Here is a 22,483-nt window from a genome sequence, read left to right on the forward strand (position 1 = left end):
AATTTGTGAGTTTTTAATAAAATTAGAAAATCTGATGTTTTAGATAACTTTGTGTTTCATTTGATGTTTTAAATAATTTTAAATGGGTCCTCTTGAGTATAATAGCCCTGAAAAAATGTATCCACTATACTCATTATATATCTATTTTGCTTTGGTAGAAGTCTAAACCCTGTTGCCAATGAAGATAGATGTTATCTGTAGTTTCATCCTCTCTTTGCATCTGCAGACTTTATTGATACAGTGCAGAAATATGTTCATCTATCAATTAAATTACAGAACTGGAAACTTATCAAATTGTTTAACCTATTAGTTCATTCTAGGTCTATGGTAAGACACAAAACGTGTCCAAGATGTTCATTTTTATGCAGATACAAAACTGTATTGTGAACGTCAAAAACCTGTAAATATATGGTTTAGGATTGATCCATTTTTAGCTCCATTTATTTTCCATAGGAAATCCTGCTTTTTAATTTGGTGGTCTGAAAGACAACGTAAACTGAATGTACAGCAAGAAATTACAATAATTTTAATCCCTTTTTCAGAGCTGATATAAAGTTAATTGTTTTATAGCATTTGGCACGTTAGAAGTTGCACTAAATACGTATTGTCCTGAGACCCAGTACCTCCTAACATTTTGGAAGGTTACAGATATAATATTTCAGTTGTGAATTATTACATCGTCTCTGTCTACAGTCCTTACTGGGGCAAAAATACCATTGTACTCCTTATTCAGGCATCAAAGTTGGGTCTAGGTTTGATAAGCCACATAGATAAAACCCTTTCCAAGCGCTCACTTAATAGAGAGATGGGAGTGGAATTATGTTTTCTCCATCCCTGAGTTGGCTGTTTCTCTTTTAAGTAGGCCCAGAAATTTTGCTCTTACTTAGACTCCTGTATCCCCAGCTTTGTAGTCTTGATTATTTATCTCTTTGTGGTGAGGGAAAAATCAGAATGCTTTCAAATTGTATGGTATGTAATTTTTATTGGTGGTTTCACATTTTGTTGACTAACACCTAGGCTTATAAACCCAGCAGAGAAGGCATTTACTTTAAGAAATACTTCAATTTAAACACAGAATGTCTTCTATAATAAGAGATATATATAAATGATCTGCAAGTCATCTTACTGGAATTATTTTTAAATCATGGTTTGTTTAAATGCAGGGGAGACTTGTTTTTAAACTCATGGGCTCTGTGTGTAACTCATTTCTTAATCTGGGTTGTTGTTTTTTTTTTAAATCAGGTGCTTCTGATTTTTTTTGCTCCATTTTGCATTTGTATAATGAAGTCAGAGGAGATCTATTTATTACATATTTTGATTTAACTGGACTGATGCTCTTTATATATAATATATACACGCACATACTGCCATTTGCTATTAGGGGGCTGGTCTACACAGCTGTTTTATTGTTGAGTCAGTTATTTTATATGAAGAAATTGTGCCAAGTGGCTTTTTCCCCCCTCTTTCTTTAAGTGAGTTACTTGTCCAGTGTATTAAGTATTTGTTTATGTAGCGCAAGCAGGTGGAAATGTGATGTAACTCAGATTTAGGTGGTACAAGGTCCGAAGAAAGTCTGTGTTTACTGGACCCAATCCTGCAGTCCTCATTTCAGACAAAGATGCCACTCGAATCAGCAGAAGTTTTGCCTGACTATGGGCACTATCCCCAAGGCTGAGAGAACTCTGGCTCTGATCCATCAAAGCACTTAAGCACATGCTTAATTTTAAGCACTTGAGCAGTCCCAGGCCTAAAATTAAGCGCACACGTAAGTGCTTTGTTGGATTGGAACCAGAGTGCTCAGCTCTAGAGCTCTGGACTCTGATTAACGAGGTAGATACTTAGGAAGGGCCCGATCCTGCACTTTTTGCACAGTCAAAACTCCTATTGAAATTGCTGGGATATTGGACCCTATACAACACCTTGCTTCCATGTGCAGCTCTATTGAGGGGCAGTACTCCTGAGTAACAGTTCTCAGGGTAAGGCCCTCTGAGAACATGTTTGTATGAGTATTTTATATATGTGTGTGCATATGTTATAAATAAAACCACACACAATGGACTTTCAAGCTTATTTAAAAACAATATCTTCTTTTGATCTCTTCTTTCTTAACCAGTACTGGTTCTGGTGACCTTCCAGGAGAGCCTTTGTGTTGCTAGTACTCTGCAGTAGAAAGTGCAGACTGACGACGCAGGACTGTGTGCAGGCCTAGATCTGTGCACCAAACTTCCGCTGGCACACTGGAGTTTGACACACAGATTGAGAGCAGTGTGTAGCCTTTATTTTATGGCAATGTAAGGATTGCTCAGCATTCGAATGCGTAAGACTAAGGACTTCTGCAAATTCTTCACAGCAATGTATTGTTTACTAGGGAAAAAAGTGTGAAAACAACAAACGCACTATTTATAGCAAACCAATTTTAATTTAACAAGATGTTTCTATTGACTAATCAAAATGATCCTAAAACTACTGAGAGTCTCCAGCATTCAAACAATTCCTCTTTTGTCACAAATGGTGGACCATATTCTCCTTCACTATCATTGCTGGAAACTCCCATTGATGTCAGTAGCAGCTTACTTTCTTCATTAGTAATTTCCATTATCTATTTACTCAGGCCTATGCTTGAGGGAGTGATGGGGGGGCGGATTTGTAAAGCTCTGTATCCTAAGGTGAATATGTACCTAAATTATGATTTGTAGATAATTATGTATATTATTTTAATATGTGTGTGTGTGCCCAGACCCTGAGTGATGGGCACAGGATACAAATCTATAAATAAATATAATTTTAAGAATATGATTTACATACTTTTACCATTCAATTAAGGGTCCAAAATGGCAATCTTTACTCAAGCAAAAATCCCATTGGCTCTTCTGGGATTTTTCCCTGAGCAAAATTATTTAATTAGGTCTCAATTGCTTTAATAATGGTATTTATAAGAAACGGTGTTTCCCTTTCAGTTATCAGCCTTGTAAACAGCCTCATATAAGACTTCACATATATTTAAGCTTAGCCAAGGCATGCCCATTTCTTCACCTAGGCAATGCTGTTCAACTGAGAGAGGACTAACAAAGGGTTACATCACTGGTGAAATTAAATGCACTAGGGACGAGGAACCTGTTTGGAAAAGTCTTCTATCTACTTGTACACCATCTCTCTGTCACTGTATTTGGATAGTCAGAAATACTTATTACAACAATACTCTCAAAACTCCAACTAAAATGAAAGGGGCCATTTAAAAAAAGCTTCCAGTCCACAAGGGTTACCACCCCTGTTAGGTGTCTCTTTTGCGGGGTGTTTTGTGGACAGATACTCACTTGGCATTTTTCTTCAAACTCAGTTGAAGAAAAAATATCCATGGTCATGGCATCACTCATTTTTCAGATAAGGTCAGCTACAAATTTTAATTGTCAACTGTGGGCCAGGTCCACAGAGTTAGGGCCCTTAAGGCCCAGTGGATCTTTCACTGATTTAAAAATGGGAGCTTTGTACAAAGATTGAGGGTAGACAGTGGTCCTTATATAGGAACTGAACTTTGTTCATAGAGTCATGGTTGCATTCGGCACCACTGATTAGGGAAGGGGGGGAAAAAAGGCAGGGCATTTTTAGGACTACCAATTTTTCTGTACTTTGCTACTTGTGCATGTAATTACCTGATTTCGTTCACACAGTTGTCTTAATTGCACAAAATAGCTGCACAGTTGTACACCTAAAACAACAGAATCTGTGTCTTAGAATGTTGTCATCAGGTTCTATAATTAAGACCACATTGAGATGAATGGAGTGACTCGCTTTTTTTGAAGCTGTTGTTTCAGGCAGTCTGCAGATTCAGGAAGATAGTTCTGCACTAGTTACTCTCAGTTCAATGTTTGGAAGGTTTTCTTTGCAGCTCTAAGAACTAGTGACTTTTTCTTGTGGTGTGTGGGGTGTTTTTTTAATTAAAGCTTGCACTGGGCAGAATCTGAATGGAGGGGAGGGGAGGATCTGATAAATATGTCAGGCAGGCTGGATTCATATATTTCTCACCTAATAATAAAGGGTTGAGAATTGCCATTGACTGACACACAAAGCTGCCATGACATCACTGGGTCTTCTACGTGTGGCACTATGACCTTAATCCAGCAAGGTACTTAAGCATATGCTTTAATTTAAACAGACGAATAGCCTGATTGAGTTCTGTTGGATGACTCATGCTTAAAGGTAAGCACATGCTTAAATATTTTTCTGAACTGACGCCTCTGCCAGGAGAGTGCTAAGCATCTGACACTAGATCAAGACCATCCTGGACATACACATTTTGTATATAGAAAATAAATGTTGCATTCTTATGTTCCCGTGTGTGTGTGTGTGTATATACATACATACATTTTATATATATATAAAAATGTGTTTTGGTCTGTGTGTCAGGGATGCCCTTGGTCAAGAATATACTTTACACTCTCATATAAATTATTCTGCTAATCTTTACAGTGACTCTCTGTTTTTATAATTCCTGTATATCAGTAGCATCTTTAAACCCTATGTGGATCTATGTAAAATGTATGAAATATATTGTAAATTCAAGAACATACAACAAGGGTGCGATTTCCAATGAGAGTTGGGCACTTAGCTCTTTGGGGTACTTTTGATAATCCCTTCCCAAGTAAATAAAAGGAGATGAATAAAGTCATTGAATAAATCTTGCCTTAATGTTCTTACTAGATCTGGAGAAAAAAATGTTAATTGGTTGTTGCAGTGAATTTTGAATTAATTTTTTTTTAACTGAGAACAAAATTTTTTTGGTTTCTTCTTACCTTCTCTTCTCCTCCCCCCTCTCCCTTTTCCAGTGGGAAAATTTTGTTGCTGGAAACAATTTTTAAATGCAAAAAATTGTCGTATAAAAATGAAATATTTCAACTAATTTTTTTTTGTTGGGGGGGAATGCCATTTTCCGTTGCAGAATGTTTAGGGCCATATACTGCCTCCATGTATAGGTTGAATTCTGCCCTTGATGGTGCAATTCAATTTAATTCCGTGGATGCAACTCTGATTCATGTAACTGCTATTGATATCTATGGGAATTCTGCCACAGACTGATGCATGTAGTCTGCAGCCCAACTTGTAACCACCATTCTAGCTCTCAAAGGTAAGAAACGAATGCTGAGTGATACTGAACACTGAAATGTTAAGTGGATGATCAGTACATTGTTTAGTGTATATACTTGGATTGTTTTATATTTCTATATGCATTTCCTTGTTTTTATATTTATAAAAAGGAACACTTAAAAATAAAAGCAATGTATTATTATTAATTGCATGTATTTATACAGTACCCAAAGTGTGCTAGGCTCTTTCATAGATTTGCCAAGGCTGAAATGTAATCTGAGAGTCTTCCAAATGCCAAAAAGCCACATATGTATATCATAGGAACAAGGGAAAATATGAATGAGAGAAATAAGATATTTTTATAGTATATTCTTCCCACAGCACACTTGTACATCTGTTACACATTTAGATCAATATTTTTATTTTAGCAAATAAGCATCTAGATCTATGGTAACATTAAAGGGGAAATATTAAAGGAACCCTGTTAACTAATTTTGGGATTCATGTTTCCAGTTTGCAAACAGAAAGGCGGCTTTACAATACCTAGTATGAATATAAATGCTTTCAGGATTGTGTTAAAAATTAAATGAAAAAATATTATTATGATTTATTTATTATACAAACATTGTTTTGCATGATTATGAATCTAAACAGCAGCAGCAGTAGCATGGCTGTAGGGCATGTGATCCAGAAACTGAAACAGACTTGTCTGTCTCTGTCTGTTTTAATTATCCAAGCTGAGTGAAATGCAAAAAGGAAACAGAAAAAATTGGAAGAAGGAAATTGGATTTCTAAAATATTTTAACAATCTGTGGTGGTTTAATAGTAGGCATTTTTTGTTAGGTTTTGGTTTATCTTGACGGAGTACCTTTAACAAAGATTCTAAATGACTAGCCACTGCACATTTTGGCCCCAATCCAACACAGCTCTCCAACATGTGAATAACTTTAAGGATGTGACTAGTCCCAGTGGGTCTGATTCTCCATTGTCCTGTATGTTGTGCTGCCATTTATATCAATGCAAAGTGAGGGCAAAGCTACCACTCTGATTTTTGTAATGTTCTACACCCACTTTGCTCTAGTGCAAATGGTTGCACAAGGTGCAGGGCATCAGAGAATTAGGCCTATTGGCTTCAATAGGATTACTCATATGTGTGAAGTTATGCATGATCTTAAATGCCTTGCTGGATCAGGGACTTTATGCAGAACGATAGGCCTCTTAATCTCAATAGGTGAAATCCTGCCCCATTGAAGTCAGAAAAAATCCCATTGACTTCAGTGGGGCCAGATTTCACCCGATAGGACTAGAGTAAATCAAACAGAATTTGGCTCTTGGTATGTTCACCATGGATAAAGTGATAGATTGGGAGCATTTTGTGTAACCATCACTAAAAGCCCCCCCCCCCTTTTCAGAAAAAAGTATTTTGTATTTGTGAGGTTAGGGCAGCGAACACCCATCCTGCCATTGATACTATTTGGGAGCTTGGAATGCAATTATGTATGGTATATTGGCAGTAGATGCTTGGATGGCTGAGCATATACAAGTACCTATTTCTGCTATTTAATTTTTTATAATATTCATATGTTGTTTCTTTATATTAAATAAATGCATGCTCCTCCCTTACTTAATAATATGGGCTTGTATTCTAGAACCAAAATGTCTGTTAAACCTAATAATAAGAATTTAAAAAAAAATCCAGAACAAGCAGCCACAGGAGACAGTTTCTGTGTCCACAGTTTTAAAATATCATGTTTTAAGAAGAAATAAGGGAAGGAACCTTAATTGTGTGTTGCAGCAAAAGCAAACACAAGAAATATACAATATAGCGTTTTATAGCCACCTTTTCATAGTCTCAAAATGTAATTTACAAAACAAAATTTACATCCTTATTGTTTTCTATTTTCCCCCTGCGCACCACAAAGTTGAAAAAAGCATTTAAACCCTACATTGTGTAAAATCCAGGGAACTGATATGTAATAAACATAGGCATTAGAATGAAAGGTTACATATGTAATACAAATATTATACAATTTTATTTTTTTATGCTGCTCTTTGTATATAATATAACACAATACTTTACAGGGAGACTTTCTGGGAACCATTTTGAGCGCTCGTCCCAGTAATGTAGGATTTTGGAATTTGTAATCTTTCCTCATACTGGTGTTTTTACAGGCTTCTGCAAAGTCCTAACTGGAAGTTGTTAGCTGAGCAATAAGCTGCCTAGGCTGCTGAAGGAAATGGTAATTAATGATATTCCTCTGCCCTCTGTAGGACAACTGGCTGCACTGAACTCTCCTGCTTCAGGGGGAATAACACTGGATCATGGAGTAAAGCAACAAACACATAACACCTTGGTTGTTGCCTGGCAGAGACATTTCTGCATTCTAATTAGAAATCACATTTGGATTAATTTTATAGCAATTAAAAGCAGATAAGCAGTGGGGAGAGTATTGTTGACTGGAAGAAGGAAGGGATGAGAGATAATCATGCTGAATTTGTCTCTTAGCTAGAAGTGGATCAGTGTTTGTTTGTAACTTGAAGCTACCATCGCAAGGGATAGAATCCCAAACACTGAATGTGAATAAACTGAAATTTAGGGACACTCAGATTTTAGCCCTCTACGTTTCATATTTGCGGTTCTAAGGCAAATCATTATAGACATGAAATTTAGATCCTGATCTGGAATTCCGTGCAAGATAGGGAATGTATCTTTAAAAAAAAACAAACAACCCATACCCAAAAGATGACCCTTGAATATGTAATACAAATAGTGAGGAAATAGTTTACATGAGCCTATATATTAAGGAGCTTTTTTATTTTTTACAAAAATAAAAGGAAAGTGCAATGTTGATTTTCTTAAGCATTTAAAATGTTCATGGTAATATTTAACTATTACATAATCCTAATACTTAGCTCTTTGTTGAGCTAGGTTCTTTATAGAGTTCTTCTCAGCATCAAAGCATTCCCAATATTAATTATCACCATCCTTCTGGGGGCTATGTATGGCTTATTAGTCCCATTTTACTGATGGAGGAACTGAGAGAGAGAGGCAGGGTAAGTGACTTGCTCCAGGTTACACAGCAAGTCTGAGTCAAAGCTAGAACTTGCTCAGACCTTTCCTGTTTTTGTTTGCTTGTGCTGTTCATGTATAATAATAACGTGACAGTGGTTGCTGTTTGTTATATAGTAACCATATTCTGTGGGACATGGACTCAGAGGTCAAAGGCCAAGGTGTTTATCATCAACCATGGGGCCTTATACTGCAACTCTTAGATGAAATCACTCGATGGGCCTGTTGTGTGAATAAGGGGTGTAGGACTGAGTGCAATATGAGCCTAGGACATAACTATTATTGAATTAACAGGAACTGACCTCAAGTTCAACTTCCCAATGGAAACAGCAAGACAATTTTTTTTTAAATAATTGGTTTTATAAGAGTTGCTGCTTTAAGTTCCTTCTCCGCTTTATCAAAGTGTTAATTACATTGGACCAGCTGCTTAGCTAACGTAAATTGAAGTCAATGGAGCTCTGAGAATTTACCCAAGATGAGAATCTGGCCCATTGCACAGGAACACATTTGTGCAAGTATGTGCACACACACAAAAGGTAGAGCCCTATTTACCTGAACGGAAGAGGTACCATGGAATGGATGGATAACAGATTTTGTTTATCATAAAAGTGATGTATGTGAGGGATCCATAACCTAAATAAGGCTAGTGTGTGTGTGTGTGTTTGTGCGCGAGCGCGCGTGCGTGCTGGGGGGAAGAAGGGTTGCATAAGAGGTTTTACTATGTATAAACACCAGAAAAAACATTTTATTTACATAGGTTTATGTACATGCTTAGACACTCATCTATTTCTTCACCTCCACCCACACATCCTCCCCATGTTAATGCTCACACTGATTTTCCTTCATGTTACCCTCACCCAAACACACCCAGCCCTGCCTCACCCCACTTATCCATACAAAAGTCCCATCCACTCAACCTCTCCTTATACCTTCACCCCCACAACCCCTTTGCACCTACCCTTATATACCTATGCATAACCTCCTCACCATACCTGCTTATCCTCCCCCTACACCCCTTTCCTCCTTCACCTCCCCTTATACCTCTGGCCCTCACTCCTCCATCCCCCACTATCAACACCCCTTCTCTCCTCTCCTTATAGTGATACCCCCTTACACCTACATCCCCTTCACCTCACCTGATACCCACACCCCTCCAACCCCCTTACACCAACCCCTTCACCTCATCAGATCACCATGCCCCTTACACCCACCCCCATCCCTCCTTATACCCACACCCCTCCAACCCCCTTACACCAACCCCTTCACCTCATCAGATACCGGCCCCCCTCCACACACTGATACCCACACCCCTCCAACTCCCTTACACCAACCCCTTCACCTCATCAGATCACCATGCCCCTTACACCCTCCCCCCATCCCTCCTTATACCCACACCCCTCCAACTCCCTTACACCAACCCCTTCACCTCATCAGATCACCATGCCCCTTACACCCACCCCCATCCCTCCTTATACCCACACCCCTCCAACCCCCTTACACCAACCCCTTCACCTCATCAGATACTGGCCCCCCTCCACACACTGATACCCACACCCCTCCAACTCCCTTACACCAACCCCTTCACCTCATCAGATCACCATGCCCCTTACACCCTCCCCCCATCCCTCCTTATACCCACACCCCTCCAACCCCCTTACACCAACCCCTTCACCTCATCAGATCACCATGCCCCTTACACCCACCCCCCATCCCTCCTTATACCCACACCCCTCCAACCTCCTTACACCAACCCCGTCACCTCATCAGATACCGGCCCCCCTCCACGCACTGATACCCACACCCCTCCAACCCCCTTACACCAACCCCTTCACCTCATCAGATACCGGCCCCCCTCCACGCACTGATACCCACACCACTCCACCTCCCTTACACCAACCCCTTCACCTCATCAGATACCGGCCCCTTACACCCACCCCCCATCCCTCCTTATACCCACACCCCTCCAACCCCCTTACACCAACCCCTTCACCTCATCAGATCACCATGCCCCTTACACCCACCCTCCATCCCTCCTTATACCCACACCCCTCCAACCCCCTTACACCAACCCCTTCACCTCATCAGATACCGGCCCCCCTCCACACACTGATACCCACACCCCTCCAACCCCCTTACACCAACCCCTTCACCTCATCAGATCACCATGCCCCTTACACCCTCCCTCCTTATCCCCACACCCTCCCTTCCCCTCATACTGATGCCCCTTCTACCCACCCCCTCACCTCTGTCTGTACTAATATCCCCTTATACCCAGACCTTCTTCAACCCCCCTACAACCGCACCTCCCCTCCCGATACCCCGTAAACCCAGACCCCCCCGTACCCACACCCTCTTCAGCCCCCCTGTAACCACACCCCCCTACTGCCAGCCCCCAGCGCTCACCCCGCGACCGCCTTAACCCCGCCCCCGCCCGCTGACCCCTTGCTCTCCCCCCCGCGCGCCGGGCGGAGCCGGAGCCGGAGCCGGAGCCGCCGCCAGCCCCCCGGAAGCGCGGCCCGCTCCGAGAAGCCGGCGCGGCGGCCAGGGAAGATGGCGGCGCCCTTAGCTCAGCAGCTGGAGCAGCTGCTCAACCCCCTGCCCCTGCCGGCCGACCCCGAGGACGACCCGGAGGAAGGTGAGGGGGGGACCCCGGGCGTGGCGGGGACGGGGAGAGCGACCAGCCGGCGGCGCCGGTCTAGGCCGGGCACCCACGTGGGCGCCTCATGGAGAGGAGGCGGTGGCGGCGCACAGAGCCCCCCGCATGCCCGGGCAGCGACTGGGGGCAGCCCCCCGGTACCCCCCCCAGCGCCGTGTGCTCCCCCGATGGCCCCCCCAGCGCCATGTGCTCCCCCCTGGGCAGCGACCGGGGGCAGCCCCCCTGATACCCCCGCGGCCCCGTGTGCTCCCTCGGGCAGCGACTGGGGGCTGCCCCCCGTTACCCCCCCTCCCAGCCCCGAGTGCTCCCCCGGCTACCCCCCGCAGCGCCGTGTCTTGCCCGGGCAGTGAGTGGGGGCTGGCTCCCGGTACCCCCCCCCAGCGCCGTGTGCTCCCCCGAATGCCCCCCCCGCGCCATGTGCTCCCCCGGGCAGCGACTGGGGGCTGCCCCCCGTTACCCCCCCTCCCAGCCCCGAGTGCTCCCCCGGCTACCCCCCGCAGCGCCGTGTCTTGCCCGGGCAGTGAGTGGGGGCTGGCTCCCGGTACCCCCCCCCCCAGCGCCGTGTGCTCCCCCGACTGCCCCCCCCCCGCGCCATGTGCTCCCCCCGGGCAGCGACTGGGGGCTTCCCCCTGGGACCCCCCCCAGCGCCGCGTGCTCCCCCGACTGCCCCCCCCAGCGCCATGTGCTCCCCGGGCAGCGACTGGGGGCTGCCCCCCGGTACCCCCCCCAGCGCCGTGTGCTCCCCTGACTGCCCCCCCGCGCCATGTGCTCCCCCCGGGCAGTGACTGGGGGCTTCCCCCTGGCACCCCCCCCAGCGCCGTGTGCTCCCCCGACTGCCCCCCCCCCAGAGCCATGTGCTCCCCGGGCAGTGACTGGGGGCTGCCCCCTGGCACCCCCCCCCAGCGCCGTGTGCTCCCCTGACTGCCCCCCCGCGCCATGTGCTCCCCCCGGGCAGTGACTGGGGGCTGCCCCCCGGTACGCCCCCTCCCAGCCCCGAGTGCTCCCGCGGCTCCCCGCCCCCCCCCGCAGCGCCATGTGTTCCCCTGGCTACGCCCCGCAGCTACGTGTCTCACCCCGGGCAGCGACTGGGGGCTGCCCCATGCTATCTCCCCAGCTCCGTGTGCTCCCCCTGGGTACCCCCCACTGGCGCCATGTGCTCCCCCTGGGCAGCGACTGGGGGCTGCCCCCTGATAACCCCCCCATAGCACCGTGTGCTCCCCCCTGGCAACTACCAGGGCAGCCCCCGATATCCCCCCCGATACCGTGTGCTCCCCCTGGGCAGCTACTGGGGGCTGCCCCCCGACACCGTGTGCTCCCCCCAGGCAGCGACCAGGGGCTGCACCCCGATATCGCCTCCGGCGCTGCATGCTCTTCCCAGGCAGACCGGGGGCAGCCCCCCGATACCACCCTGGCCCTGCATGCCCCCCCGGGCAGCGACCGAGGGGCAGCCCCCCGATATCGCCCCCGGCACCATGTGCTCTCCCCGGGCAGTGACTGGGGGCAGCCCCCTGATACCCCCCCCATGCTGTGTGCTCCTCCCAGGCAGCGACTGGGGGCAGCCCCCCGATACCCCCCCATGCTGTGTGCTCCCCCCTGGCAGCGACCCGGGGGCTGCCCCCTATAGCTCCACCAGTGTCATGTGCTTCCTCTGGGCAGTGACTGGGGGCTGCCCCTCAATACCTTCTCCGGTGCCGTGCGCCCCCTGGGCAGCGACCGGGGGCTGCCCCTCAGTGCCTCCCCCAGTGCTATGTGCTCGCGCCCCCCCCTGCAATGACTGGGAGCTGCACCCCACCAATATCTCCCTAGTGCATTCCTCCCTGGGACACTAGGGTCTGCTCTTTTCACCCCCCCACCTCCCAAGATCTTTTCTCCTCCCTGAACACTGAGTGGGTCTGCTCCCTCTTCTTCAATACCTCTTCTATCTCCTCCCTCCCCCCGCTGCCCCGTGACAGTGAGCAGGGGCTAATACCCACTCTCCTTACCCAGCTCCAAAATTGGGGCCTTCTTTCTCTCAACTCCTCTCCCTTCCCTGGGGCAGAGACTGAGGGTTGTTCCCCCCTTGGCACCTACAGTAGAAGCTCAGACCGGTCAACCACACACCTCATTTGGAACTGGAAGGACACAATCAGGCAGAAGCAGAGACCAAAAAATAGCAAATACAGTACAGTACTATGTTAAATGTAAACTAAAAAAAAAAGGGGAGGAGAAGCAGCATTTTGCTTCTGCATGGTAAAGTTTCAAAGCTGTATTAAGTCAGTGTTCAGTTGTAAAATAATAAATAATAATTGGAGATATACCAATCTCCTAGAACTGGAAGGGACCTTGAAAGGTCATCGAGTCCAGTCCCCTGCCTTTCACTAGCAGGACCAATTTTTTGTCCCGATCCATAAGTGGCCCCCTCAAGGATTGAACTCTCAACCCTGGGTTTAGCAGGCCAATGCTCATCAGTGGTTTTGAAAGTTTTGAAAGAACAACCAAAACATTTTGTTCAGAGTTACCAACATTTCTGAGTTACGAACGAGCTCCGTTCATCACTCTGAGGTTCTACTGTATCACCATGAGTGTGTGCTTTCCTGTTTTTCACTCTGGGCATTTGCGTGGCCTTCGTAACCACTTGGTAAATATATTTCCATGCTGGTTTACCTTGATCCACAGCTCAGTACCTGTGTGAGGCCTTCCCGTCCGTAGGAGTCTCCCATGTAAATCACTGGGGCGCTGGGGGGCAGCGTGGCAGTTGCTTTTCTTCATCATCTCATTTTGGTGACACTGGATCTATATCTCACTGCCCCTGCTATGCTAGTGATTGTGTTGGGTTATACCTCTGAAGCATCCCGGCATTATGGACTGTCAATCTTTACTGCTCAAAATTTACCTCTGTTCCTCTCATATGAGTTTGCTATGAACCTCTGTGTTGTTGTTTAATTCATATCAGAAATGTATTATCAAAAATTTAGAGATTACTATTGGGGAAATTAATGACCCAGCATTTTAACCTTCCTGACCCAATAATTTTCATGTGTCCCTCAGTTTTTCTCTCTCTCTCTCTCTGTGTCCCACATTTGGCCAAATTGGCTGTACTCGTATGTGATGAATGGATTGCTGTCGTCGCTATTCCCTACTAAGCAGGGCCTTGGGAATGTATCATGGGCTCCTTTTGTTTGCATTGAGTCCAAAAGGGGTGCTGGTTTGGAGCTTAAAAAGGGTACCGGACACCTAGCATCTCACAGATGAAACCGGTCAGCCAAAGGCTGCTACAGAGATGAGGGAGGCTGTGTACCAGTGAGGTCCTGGGGCAACAGTAAAAAATCTTCTGCCCTCCAACTTATCTGCTGGGAAAAGGGAGGGACTTTGATTTCTACCATAGTGCTGTGTCCAGATTGTGCCTGGGGTCTCCATTTGTTATCCTTTGGCTAGTTGAGTCTGATGATTTTAAAGGCTCCATATGCTGTCTAAAAGAGCTTCTGTCTTTCCAGCCTATCCCAAGGCTGCATGTTGTTGGTCCTCTCCTCTATTCTTATCTGAGTCTCCATTTTTTGAATCTTTCCCTCCAGTGAATAGTCCCAACGTCTGCTTCTGCTGTCACTTTTACCAAGAAGTAGGGCAATTAAATGCTCACAGGGTTCTGAATATCAGCAGCAACACTAACCAGAGGCCTTGTTAATTTCGTTTTGCTGACCATGAAAACGTGTAGGGATAGATGCCCTGTCCGCGCACTTAGACCCACTCTACTCTTAAAAGTTTTGCTGGCATAGCTGTCAGTTAGGAACATGAAAAAATGATGCCGCTAACTGACATAATAGCTTTGTCGGTCAACAAAAGCCCTGGTGTAGATGCAGAAAAGTCATTTTGCCAGCCTAGCTTATTTCATTTGGGGAGCTGATGTCGCTTTTGCCAGTATAGTATCAGAGGGTAGCCGTGTTAGTCTGGATCTGTAAAAGCAGCAAAGAATCCTGTGGCACCTTATAGACTAACAGATATTTTGCCAGTATAGCATCCCAGCAAACTCTTTGTAGTGTAGACAAGGGAAGAAGGGTTCTGAATTGATTCTTCACAAGTCATTCTCAGTTGGAAGGTTTCCTTTGGAGCTGGATGGGATAGAGATGTCGTTTTTATTTAAATAAAAGCTTAAATTCAACCGCAATTACTGGCAGTTATTATAATTATTATATATTATTGTTTAACTGCTTTGGGTCTAGGGGTCTCCAACAAGGATCAGGGTTCCATTGTGCTATTTCTTAAAAAAAGTCCCTGCCTGGAAGAAAGTACAGTGTTACACGTAATGCGGATGTAAGAAACAAAAGGGGTTGGAGGAAGCAAGGAGGACACGATAACTGGTAACAATCATGTCTAGCATGTTTAGTAGCAGTCAGAGCATATCCGCTTTCCAGGACGCTATTTATCATACCAGATGTGATTGCTGGTTGTTTTCTCCTGGCCGCTGGCAAGTGGATTTATTTTTTATCAAGCCCTTTGCTAGCTTAATTGCAAATTTTTAAAAATTGGTTTCTCCCTTCATGACATGTAGTGGCAATGTCCTCTTTGTCGTTTTTAGACTGATCCCTGCCCTATTTTTTACTGCTTTGGACTTCACACATTCATCCCATCACACCAGTGCAGAGTGCCTCCAATGGACAGAATAACAAAATAAATAAAATCATCAAACCAATGACAGTGAACTCTTCTTCAGGGCTTGTCTGCATTACACAATTTTGTTGTGTTCAGGCTTGATTATGAAGAGTTGGGTGAACTGTGACAATACTGAACAGAATTTGCCCTGGTTTAAACTGACTGGGCAGTCATGGTGGTCAACATTAGCGTCAGCTAACTGGACTCTACACAACTGTGTATGAACATAAGCTAGACAGGACCTCATTAACCAGATGTGGTTGACGTTACGTTTTCTTGATGTTAAAGAATTTCTTGGCTTTGAGCCTTTTGGTGTGTGTGTGCGTCTAGTAGCAGCTCTCAGAGGCACATGGGTTGGGAACCACAGCTGTGACCCATGGAGTGCCACAGAGGAGTTTGCAGCTGACTTATTTATGTAGTCTCTCCTCTCAAGCACCTACCACTTTGGTGCTGGGCATCTTACCCTCTTGTGAGCGCAGGGTGATGACAGAGGTGATCAGCTGCAGGTTTTGTTGATTATGAACACAACAAGCAATTTCTGTTTCATCTGTAAAGGAAACTAGGAGTACAAGCAAGTGGCTTGCAGAGAGAGCACTGGCCTGGGAGTTGGGAGACATGTTACCACTCACTGTATGACCTGTGAGCAAATCATTTACCTCTCATTCCCCTCCCACCCCTCTAAAGAGACAAGACAGAAGACTGCAGCTTGCTGAGTCATGGTGAAGACTCTTGCTATGTATCTGTACAGCACCTAGCACAGTGGGAACCCCCATCTTAGTTAGGGCTTCTAAATGCTACTGTAACAGAAATAGTTAATCATCTGGATTCTTAAATGTGACTTAGGAGCCAGATGGCTGCACCTGGTCACTTGACAAGGTGGCCCTCGTTTTTGCAGAAATGTCTGACTTGCTTTATATAGGCAATACATAATGCCTGCTTTAAAGATAGTGACCAGCAAGTTATGTAACCTGTTCCGTTGCATATACTTTGCGCTGGTTGCCATTGTGAGCAATATGTGGGTGTAATTCATTTAATTGCAAAGTTACCCTGCACTGTGTCTTGAGATGTTTGAGGCCTAGCATGAATTTCTATGCTATTCCTTTGTTTACGTTAGAGACCTCACAGCAACACAGCTGTACTGCTGTAAGATCTCCTGTGTAGCAGCTCTATGCCAATGGGAAGGAGCTGTCCCAGCCACATAATTAAACCACCCCCAACAAGCGCTGGTAGCTGTGTTGGCAGGAGAAGCTCTCCTCTTGACATAGCGCTGTGCACACTATTACTTATGCTGGCAAAATTTATGTTGCTCAGGGGGGTGGTTTTTTCACACCCCTGTGTGACACAATTTTTGCCCACCTCAGTGGTAGGATAGACATGACCGAAAGGAGAAGCTTGCAGAACTTGCTTTCCTTATGTTTTCTATAGAACAATGACTTTCCAACCCAGCGGGTTATGGGACGCTCCTGATTTCCCTTTCACCATTTTGCAGTTCAGTGCTTGCTTGAGAATAAGACATTTTATCCCCTGTGAGTTGTTTTTTTTCTCCCCTTAAGTAAATAGTTTACATAAATGGGGCATTAACATTCTCAAACACACATTAAAAAAGCACTTAGCGATGTTCAGCCAATCAGATCACTCAATTGGCTGAACAATCCTAACCCTATAATTTTGCATAGAGGGTGCCTTGCGCATGAATGAAAATGAAGAGAAGAGAACCTGTTATAATGATCCCCGTTTGCTGGAATAAACCATTTCCCTGTATCTGAAGAACAGGGAAGGGAGAAAGAGAACAGGCATTGTAACAAAGTTGTTTTCTATATTTAGACAATTACAGCATTTAGTTATTTAAGTGTCTTATAAATTTATCAAGAGCCCTGAGGATATCCGTGTTATGGGTTGTTGTCTTTTCTTTTGCCAGTGCAGAATGAAACCACTCCAGCGTTGCTGAATCTTTTGCCGGGTTGTCAGACTTCTCAGGAGGACCCTATGGGCCTAAGCAGACATTCTATGCGGTGCCTCATATGGTCTCTCTAATATGGGCAAAGGGGTGAATATAGGCCAGTGTTCATGTAACAAAATGAACTTGATATAATTATTTTGGTGTTGGATAACGAACATGTGGAGAGCCTCTTGGAGTCACAGGATATTTGGCTCTAGTTAAAAGTGCTGCACTTTGCTGGCCTAAAGAACCAAACCTAAATTGCTTGGGAGAAACCTGGAGGCACATTTGGAGTTAGTCTATTTATAAAACTTTCAGCCATGTTCTTCCCAAGATTTTGATGGTGCTGGGAAGGGGGAATGGGGCTTTAAGCCATAGAAAAGTATCAGTGATTTCCTTTCTGAAATATAGATGCCTTTGGAACATTCCTTTATTTCTGCTGAATTTTAAGTAAGAGAAACACTTTTAATTAACTGATTATAGACAGTGCCCTAGTGATGATGCCCTGCCCTGCCAGGCAAGAAACCCAAATCTGAGACTTCCCCTCTTCCTCCTTCAAGGGGATTTGGTGTTTCCACAGCCCTCCTTCTCCACATTGTAGGAGAAGCAGAGTGTGTCCTCGTTTAACAGAGAGAGAAGGAGCATGCGCTCCATAAAACTGAAGATAAGGTCTTGCATGTGGCAGTGTAGCCCTCCACTTGAGCTTTGAAGCCTCTTTCCCTTACAGTGTTGGGGAAAGTGGATTTGTAAGGGGGTATCAGGACTGCTTTCTCTACTGTCACCGCTATGAATCCAAGCTAGGTTGGTAGTGACTGAAAGTTGTTCCCATGTGATGGCTGTTGAGTGGTCTAAGTGAAGAACCCGGTTCGTTCTTTCTCTGCTTCCTAATAGGGAAGGAGTCCATATCTGATAAACAGTGCTTCAATTTCTACTCCTTGTTGATGACTGTAGTGAGGGACAAGTCACCGGTGGAGCGCCTCCTGCTGATCATCCTGGGAATTAGCTCTTTTCCAGCCTTGGAGCACCCTCTGCTGGCTGGTGTCTTGCCTGCCTCAGGCCCCGTGTCCCTCACAGATCCCAGTGCTCCTTTCCTCAAGGTTCTGCCCCCAGCAGTACCCCCACTCTTTGGGTCTCCCCTCCCAGGAAAACCCCCAACCCTCTACACCCACCTTGCCTCAGTGGCTACTGCCAGTCGTCATCTAGTCCCTGCTCACTGGGGCAGACTGCAGTCTGTAAACCACTCATCATTGGCAAGGGGGTTGGACCAGCTGCCTCTACCACCTCCCAGCCCCAGTACCCGCACAGGCCTTTATCAAGGCCTCAACCTGGGGAGCTGCCAGGTTGGAGCTCCCCTTGTCCTTCCCCAGCTCTGCTCTGCTCTGCTCTAGGTACCCTGTTTCCAGGCAGCCAGGTCCTTCTCCCTCCACAGCTAGAGAGAGACTGACGCACCTCCTCCCTGAGCTCTTATAACAGGTGTGGCCTGACTGAGGTGTGGCCCCAGCTTTGGCTGCTTCCCCAGTCAGCTCAGCCTTCCTCCACCAGAGCGGGGTATCTGCCCTGCTACAATGACCCAAAATCAGTTGGGTTCTGAGGTCCTGTAGATCCTCCCCTTAGGCTGGGGGGGGGGGGGGAGATCTGTTAGCAGTGGGCGGGCTTCCGCCTGCCCAGTTCCCAGAAACCCAATAAGTACAATGACCCAAACTGTTGTAAGCTGGTCCAGGGCTGCCCAGAGGATTGAGGGGCCCCTTCCATAAAAAAAAATTTGCAATACTATAGAATACCATATTCTTGTGGGGACCCCTGTGGGGTCCAGGTCCTGGGGCAAATTGCCCCACTTACCCCCATCCTCCCCAGGTGGCCCTCAGCTGGTCTGGATATACTGCCCCACTCTCCTCTGTTGGGTGGAATCAGACCTACGTTGAGGGTATGTAACTTGTTGGCCCTTAGAAGCTGGCCTCCAGAGGATGTGAGAGGTGTGTGTCAATATGCTCTTACCAAAATTGGACAAATCTGACCAGGTTTTTTGGAAACACATAAAGCTTGGCCTTGGTCCATCAAGAGGTTTACGGCCCTTATGGTGAACCTAGGAGAAGCCCATCCGGGGTGGTGAGAGCCAGATAGGTATTGATGAGTTTTGATTCCAAAAATGAAGCTTGTGGGCTATGTGTGCCCAAGTGACCCCCTGAGCAGCTCAGTTCTATACAGCTCCTAATATGATTGGTCCTTTAGCTCATGTGTTAGAGGCCGGCGTATGTGGAATGCAAGGTCCCTAGTTCTAATCCCTGAATCCAAGGAGGATATAGATATTTACTTTCTGGCAGTCCTAGATAGAATCGGTCTCCTGTCATGCAAGCCTGAGTTCCACTCTTAGTTTGAAACCCTGCACTGTTAAACTCCCTCTCCTCTTCACAGCCACTGCTGCCAGGGTGATCGACAAGTTCGATGAGGGCGGAACCGAAGATGACATCCTTGCTGTCGGCAGTATACGGAAACGAGCCTCCACCTCCCTCTTAGAAGCTGATAAGAGGTACAGCGGGAGAGCTATATCTCGCCAGGCCTTGCAGGAAGAACGATGGGGAGAGTCTCTGCCTGAAGCAGCGTTGGGTGAGAAATTCAGTTTCTGTCCCTGCCTTTCCGTCCCCCTGCCGGCGACCCTAAATCACCACAACTACAGGCAGTAAGTGGAATGCTCATCCACTGGAGCTCTTCACCATGACAGGATTCCCAGCTCAGCCGTGTTTAAGTCTCACGGACTTCATGTGCTTAAAGTTTAGCTTGGTTTCTTAAGTGCTGTGCTGAGTCGTAGCCTTATTCATTAGCTCCTGGGAAAGGGACGTCTCCTGGACTATAACTGCTCCCTGCAGATGAAGGAAGGGGAGTGATTAAATCTCAGGTACAAAAAGTTCAGCCAGGTTAAATTACCTGGCAAGGAAAGTGACCTGAACTCCGCGTGGAACGGGAGAACTATCTGCCATCTTTAAATTGTCAGCTCTTGGGAATTGTAGCTGCTTAGTGCTTATGTACAATTTCTCATTGTAAAGACATGTGTACCAAAGCATGAGCACCTTGTTTGCTTAACATTGCTTCATTATTAAATGGGAAAGGCTGTCAGCTAATCAATGGGTGTGATAATCGTTGTTGGAGTGACTGTTACTACAGAAAAATGTGAACTAAGGTTTCAGTTTGCAGACGTATCCTCATAAGCCTAAAGAAGGAGCAAAATTGTGCCTAGAATTATCCCTAGTGGATGACAGATCTAAACCAGGCCAGACCACCAACTGGATGCTGATAATTAAGGATACGATTTAGTCACGGGTATTTTTAGTAAAAGTCATGGACAGGTCATGGGCAGTAACCAAAAAGTCCGTGACTTTCACTAAAAATACCCATGACTAAATCTTACTTGCTGGGGCCGGGTGTGTGATCCAGCAGATGCTGCTGTTCCTGGGGGTGGGGAGTGGCCTGGGGCCCTGCTGCCACTGCTGCTCCTGGGGAGGAAAGGGGAGGCGGCCTGGGGCCCCTCCGCTGTTGCTCCGGCGGGAGGTGGCCCATGGCCCTGCCACCCCCACTGGTGCTCTGGGCCAGGGCCCCCACCACCCCTGCTGCTCCTCTGGGCGGGAGCAGCCTGTGGCACTGCTGCTGCTCCCGGACCTCTGCTCTGCAGCAGTGCCTGGGACCAGTTGCCTGGGACTGGTTGCCTGGGCCGCTGGAGCAGTGGCCAGTGCGGCTGGTCCCAGGACTGTCCCAGTCGATTGGGCAGCCTTGGGGTCAGTCGCATCAGCCACTGCTGATGTGGAGGTCACAGAGGTCCCGGAAAGTCACGAAATCCATGACCTCTGTGAAAGATTCGCAGCCTTACTGATAATGGGTATTGCAGTGTTGCAGCCATAGTTTATGATTAAATAACTTTGTTTAAATATCTCCTTTTCTAATTATCAGATGAAGAAACATCATCTGAGAGAGACCTAGACAGTGGAGATCTGGAGGAAGAATTGGATGAGGACATCCTAGATGCTAGAGCTGATCATGACGATGAGCACAGCAGCGCTAAAGATGACCAGGAGGGTGACTTGGGAAGTGACCAAGAGGAGGGGAGAGAAACATCTCTCCAGCTCCAAACACCAGAGTTCAGTTTCCAGAACATTCATGACTTTGAGAAATTTACGGAAGGGATGGATGATGTGGGGAGCGGTGAAGAGGAGGATGAGGAAGAGGAGGATGAGGAAGAGGAGGATGAAGAAGAAGGGAGCAATGAAGAAGAATCTGGGGATGCAAGTGAGGTGGACGTGGCAGATGCCAAAGAGAGCGAGGATGACGGGGGGGTGGTGACCTTCTCTAAAGAAGAAGTGTCTGAAGAAGTAGAAAAAGGAAAAGCTGTGAAAAACCAAATAGGTTTGTACATGGAATTTGCTTTGTATTTGATGAGCCTTATGCCTTGTTCGTGCTAGAGAAATGAACTGTGCTAAGAACTCTTTTAACCCATTTGCACGTTGCAGCACACACTGGAGTAGTTTTAGGAGTGTACAGCAAGTGTTCTACCAGCTGTGCTCCATAGACTGTGGCCTTGACTGTGCTGCAGAAATAAACTCATTTTGTCAGCAGTTGGTTTAGCTGAACCACTGCTGAGCATTGTTATGGTACCATTGTAAACAAGGATTTATTGCAGTGTGTGTGTTGCTCAGGGTCTCAGACACTAGTCTGTGTTTGGGTGTGCTTTAGTGCAGGGGTTCTCAACCTTTTTCTTTCTGAGGCCCCTCCAACACGCTATAAAATTCCATGGCCCGTCTGTGCCACGAAAGCTATTTTTCTGCATACATAAGCCAGGGCCAGTGTTAGCGGGTAGCAAGCAGGGCAACTGCCCGAGGCTCCGCGAAACTAAGTTGTTCAGGCTTCAGCTTCAGCCCCAGGCTTTGGCTTTCTGCCCTGGGCCCCCGCAAATCTAATGTTGGCCCTGCTTGGCGAACCTCCTGAAACCTGCTTGTGGCCCCTGAGAACTATGGCTTGAGTAATCCATCCCAGTGTTTTGGCTGGAGAGGAGGTGCCTGTTTTCTATGCCCTTGTGAGCTCCATCCTTCGGAGTTAAAGAATTTGGGTTTAATGGGGATATAAT

At 46.3% G+C, this 22,483-nt stretch overlaps 1 protein-coding gene across 1 annotated transcript in view; it reads left to right on the forward strand.

Annotated features, from left to right (window-relative positions):
- Nucleotides 1-10,660: 10,660 nt before the first annotated feature.
- The window catches only part of AATF (apoptosis antagonizing transcription factor), an 82,632-nt gene continuing 70,809 nt past the window's right edge, over nucleotides 10,661-22,483 (forward strand). The window contains exons 1-3 of the mRNA XM_030536767.1: nucleotides 10,661-10,787; nucleotides 19,786-19,977; nucleotides 21,313-21,765. Coding sequence (XP_030392627.1) covers nucleotides 10,703-10,787; nucleotides 19,786-19,977; nucleotides 21,313-21,765 — 730 coding nt within the window. The 5' untranslated portion in view covers nucleotides 10,661-10,702. The remainder of the gene's footprint in view (nucleotides 10,788-19,785; nucleotides 19,978-21,312; nucleotides 21,766-22,483) is intronic.

This window comes from Gopherus evgoodei, chromosome 17, assembly GCF_007399415.2.
Source record: "Gopherus evgoodei ecotype Sinaloan lineage chromosome 17, rGopEvg1_v1.p, whole genome shotgun sequence".
Lineage (NCBI taxonomy): Eukaryota > Metazoa > Chordata > Testudines > Testudinidae > Gopherus > Gopherus evgoodei.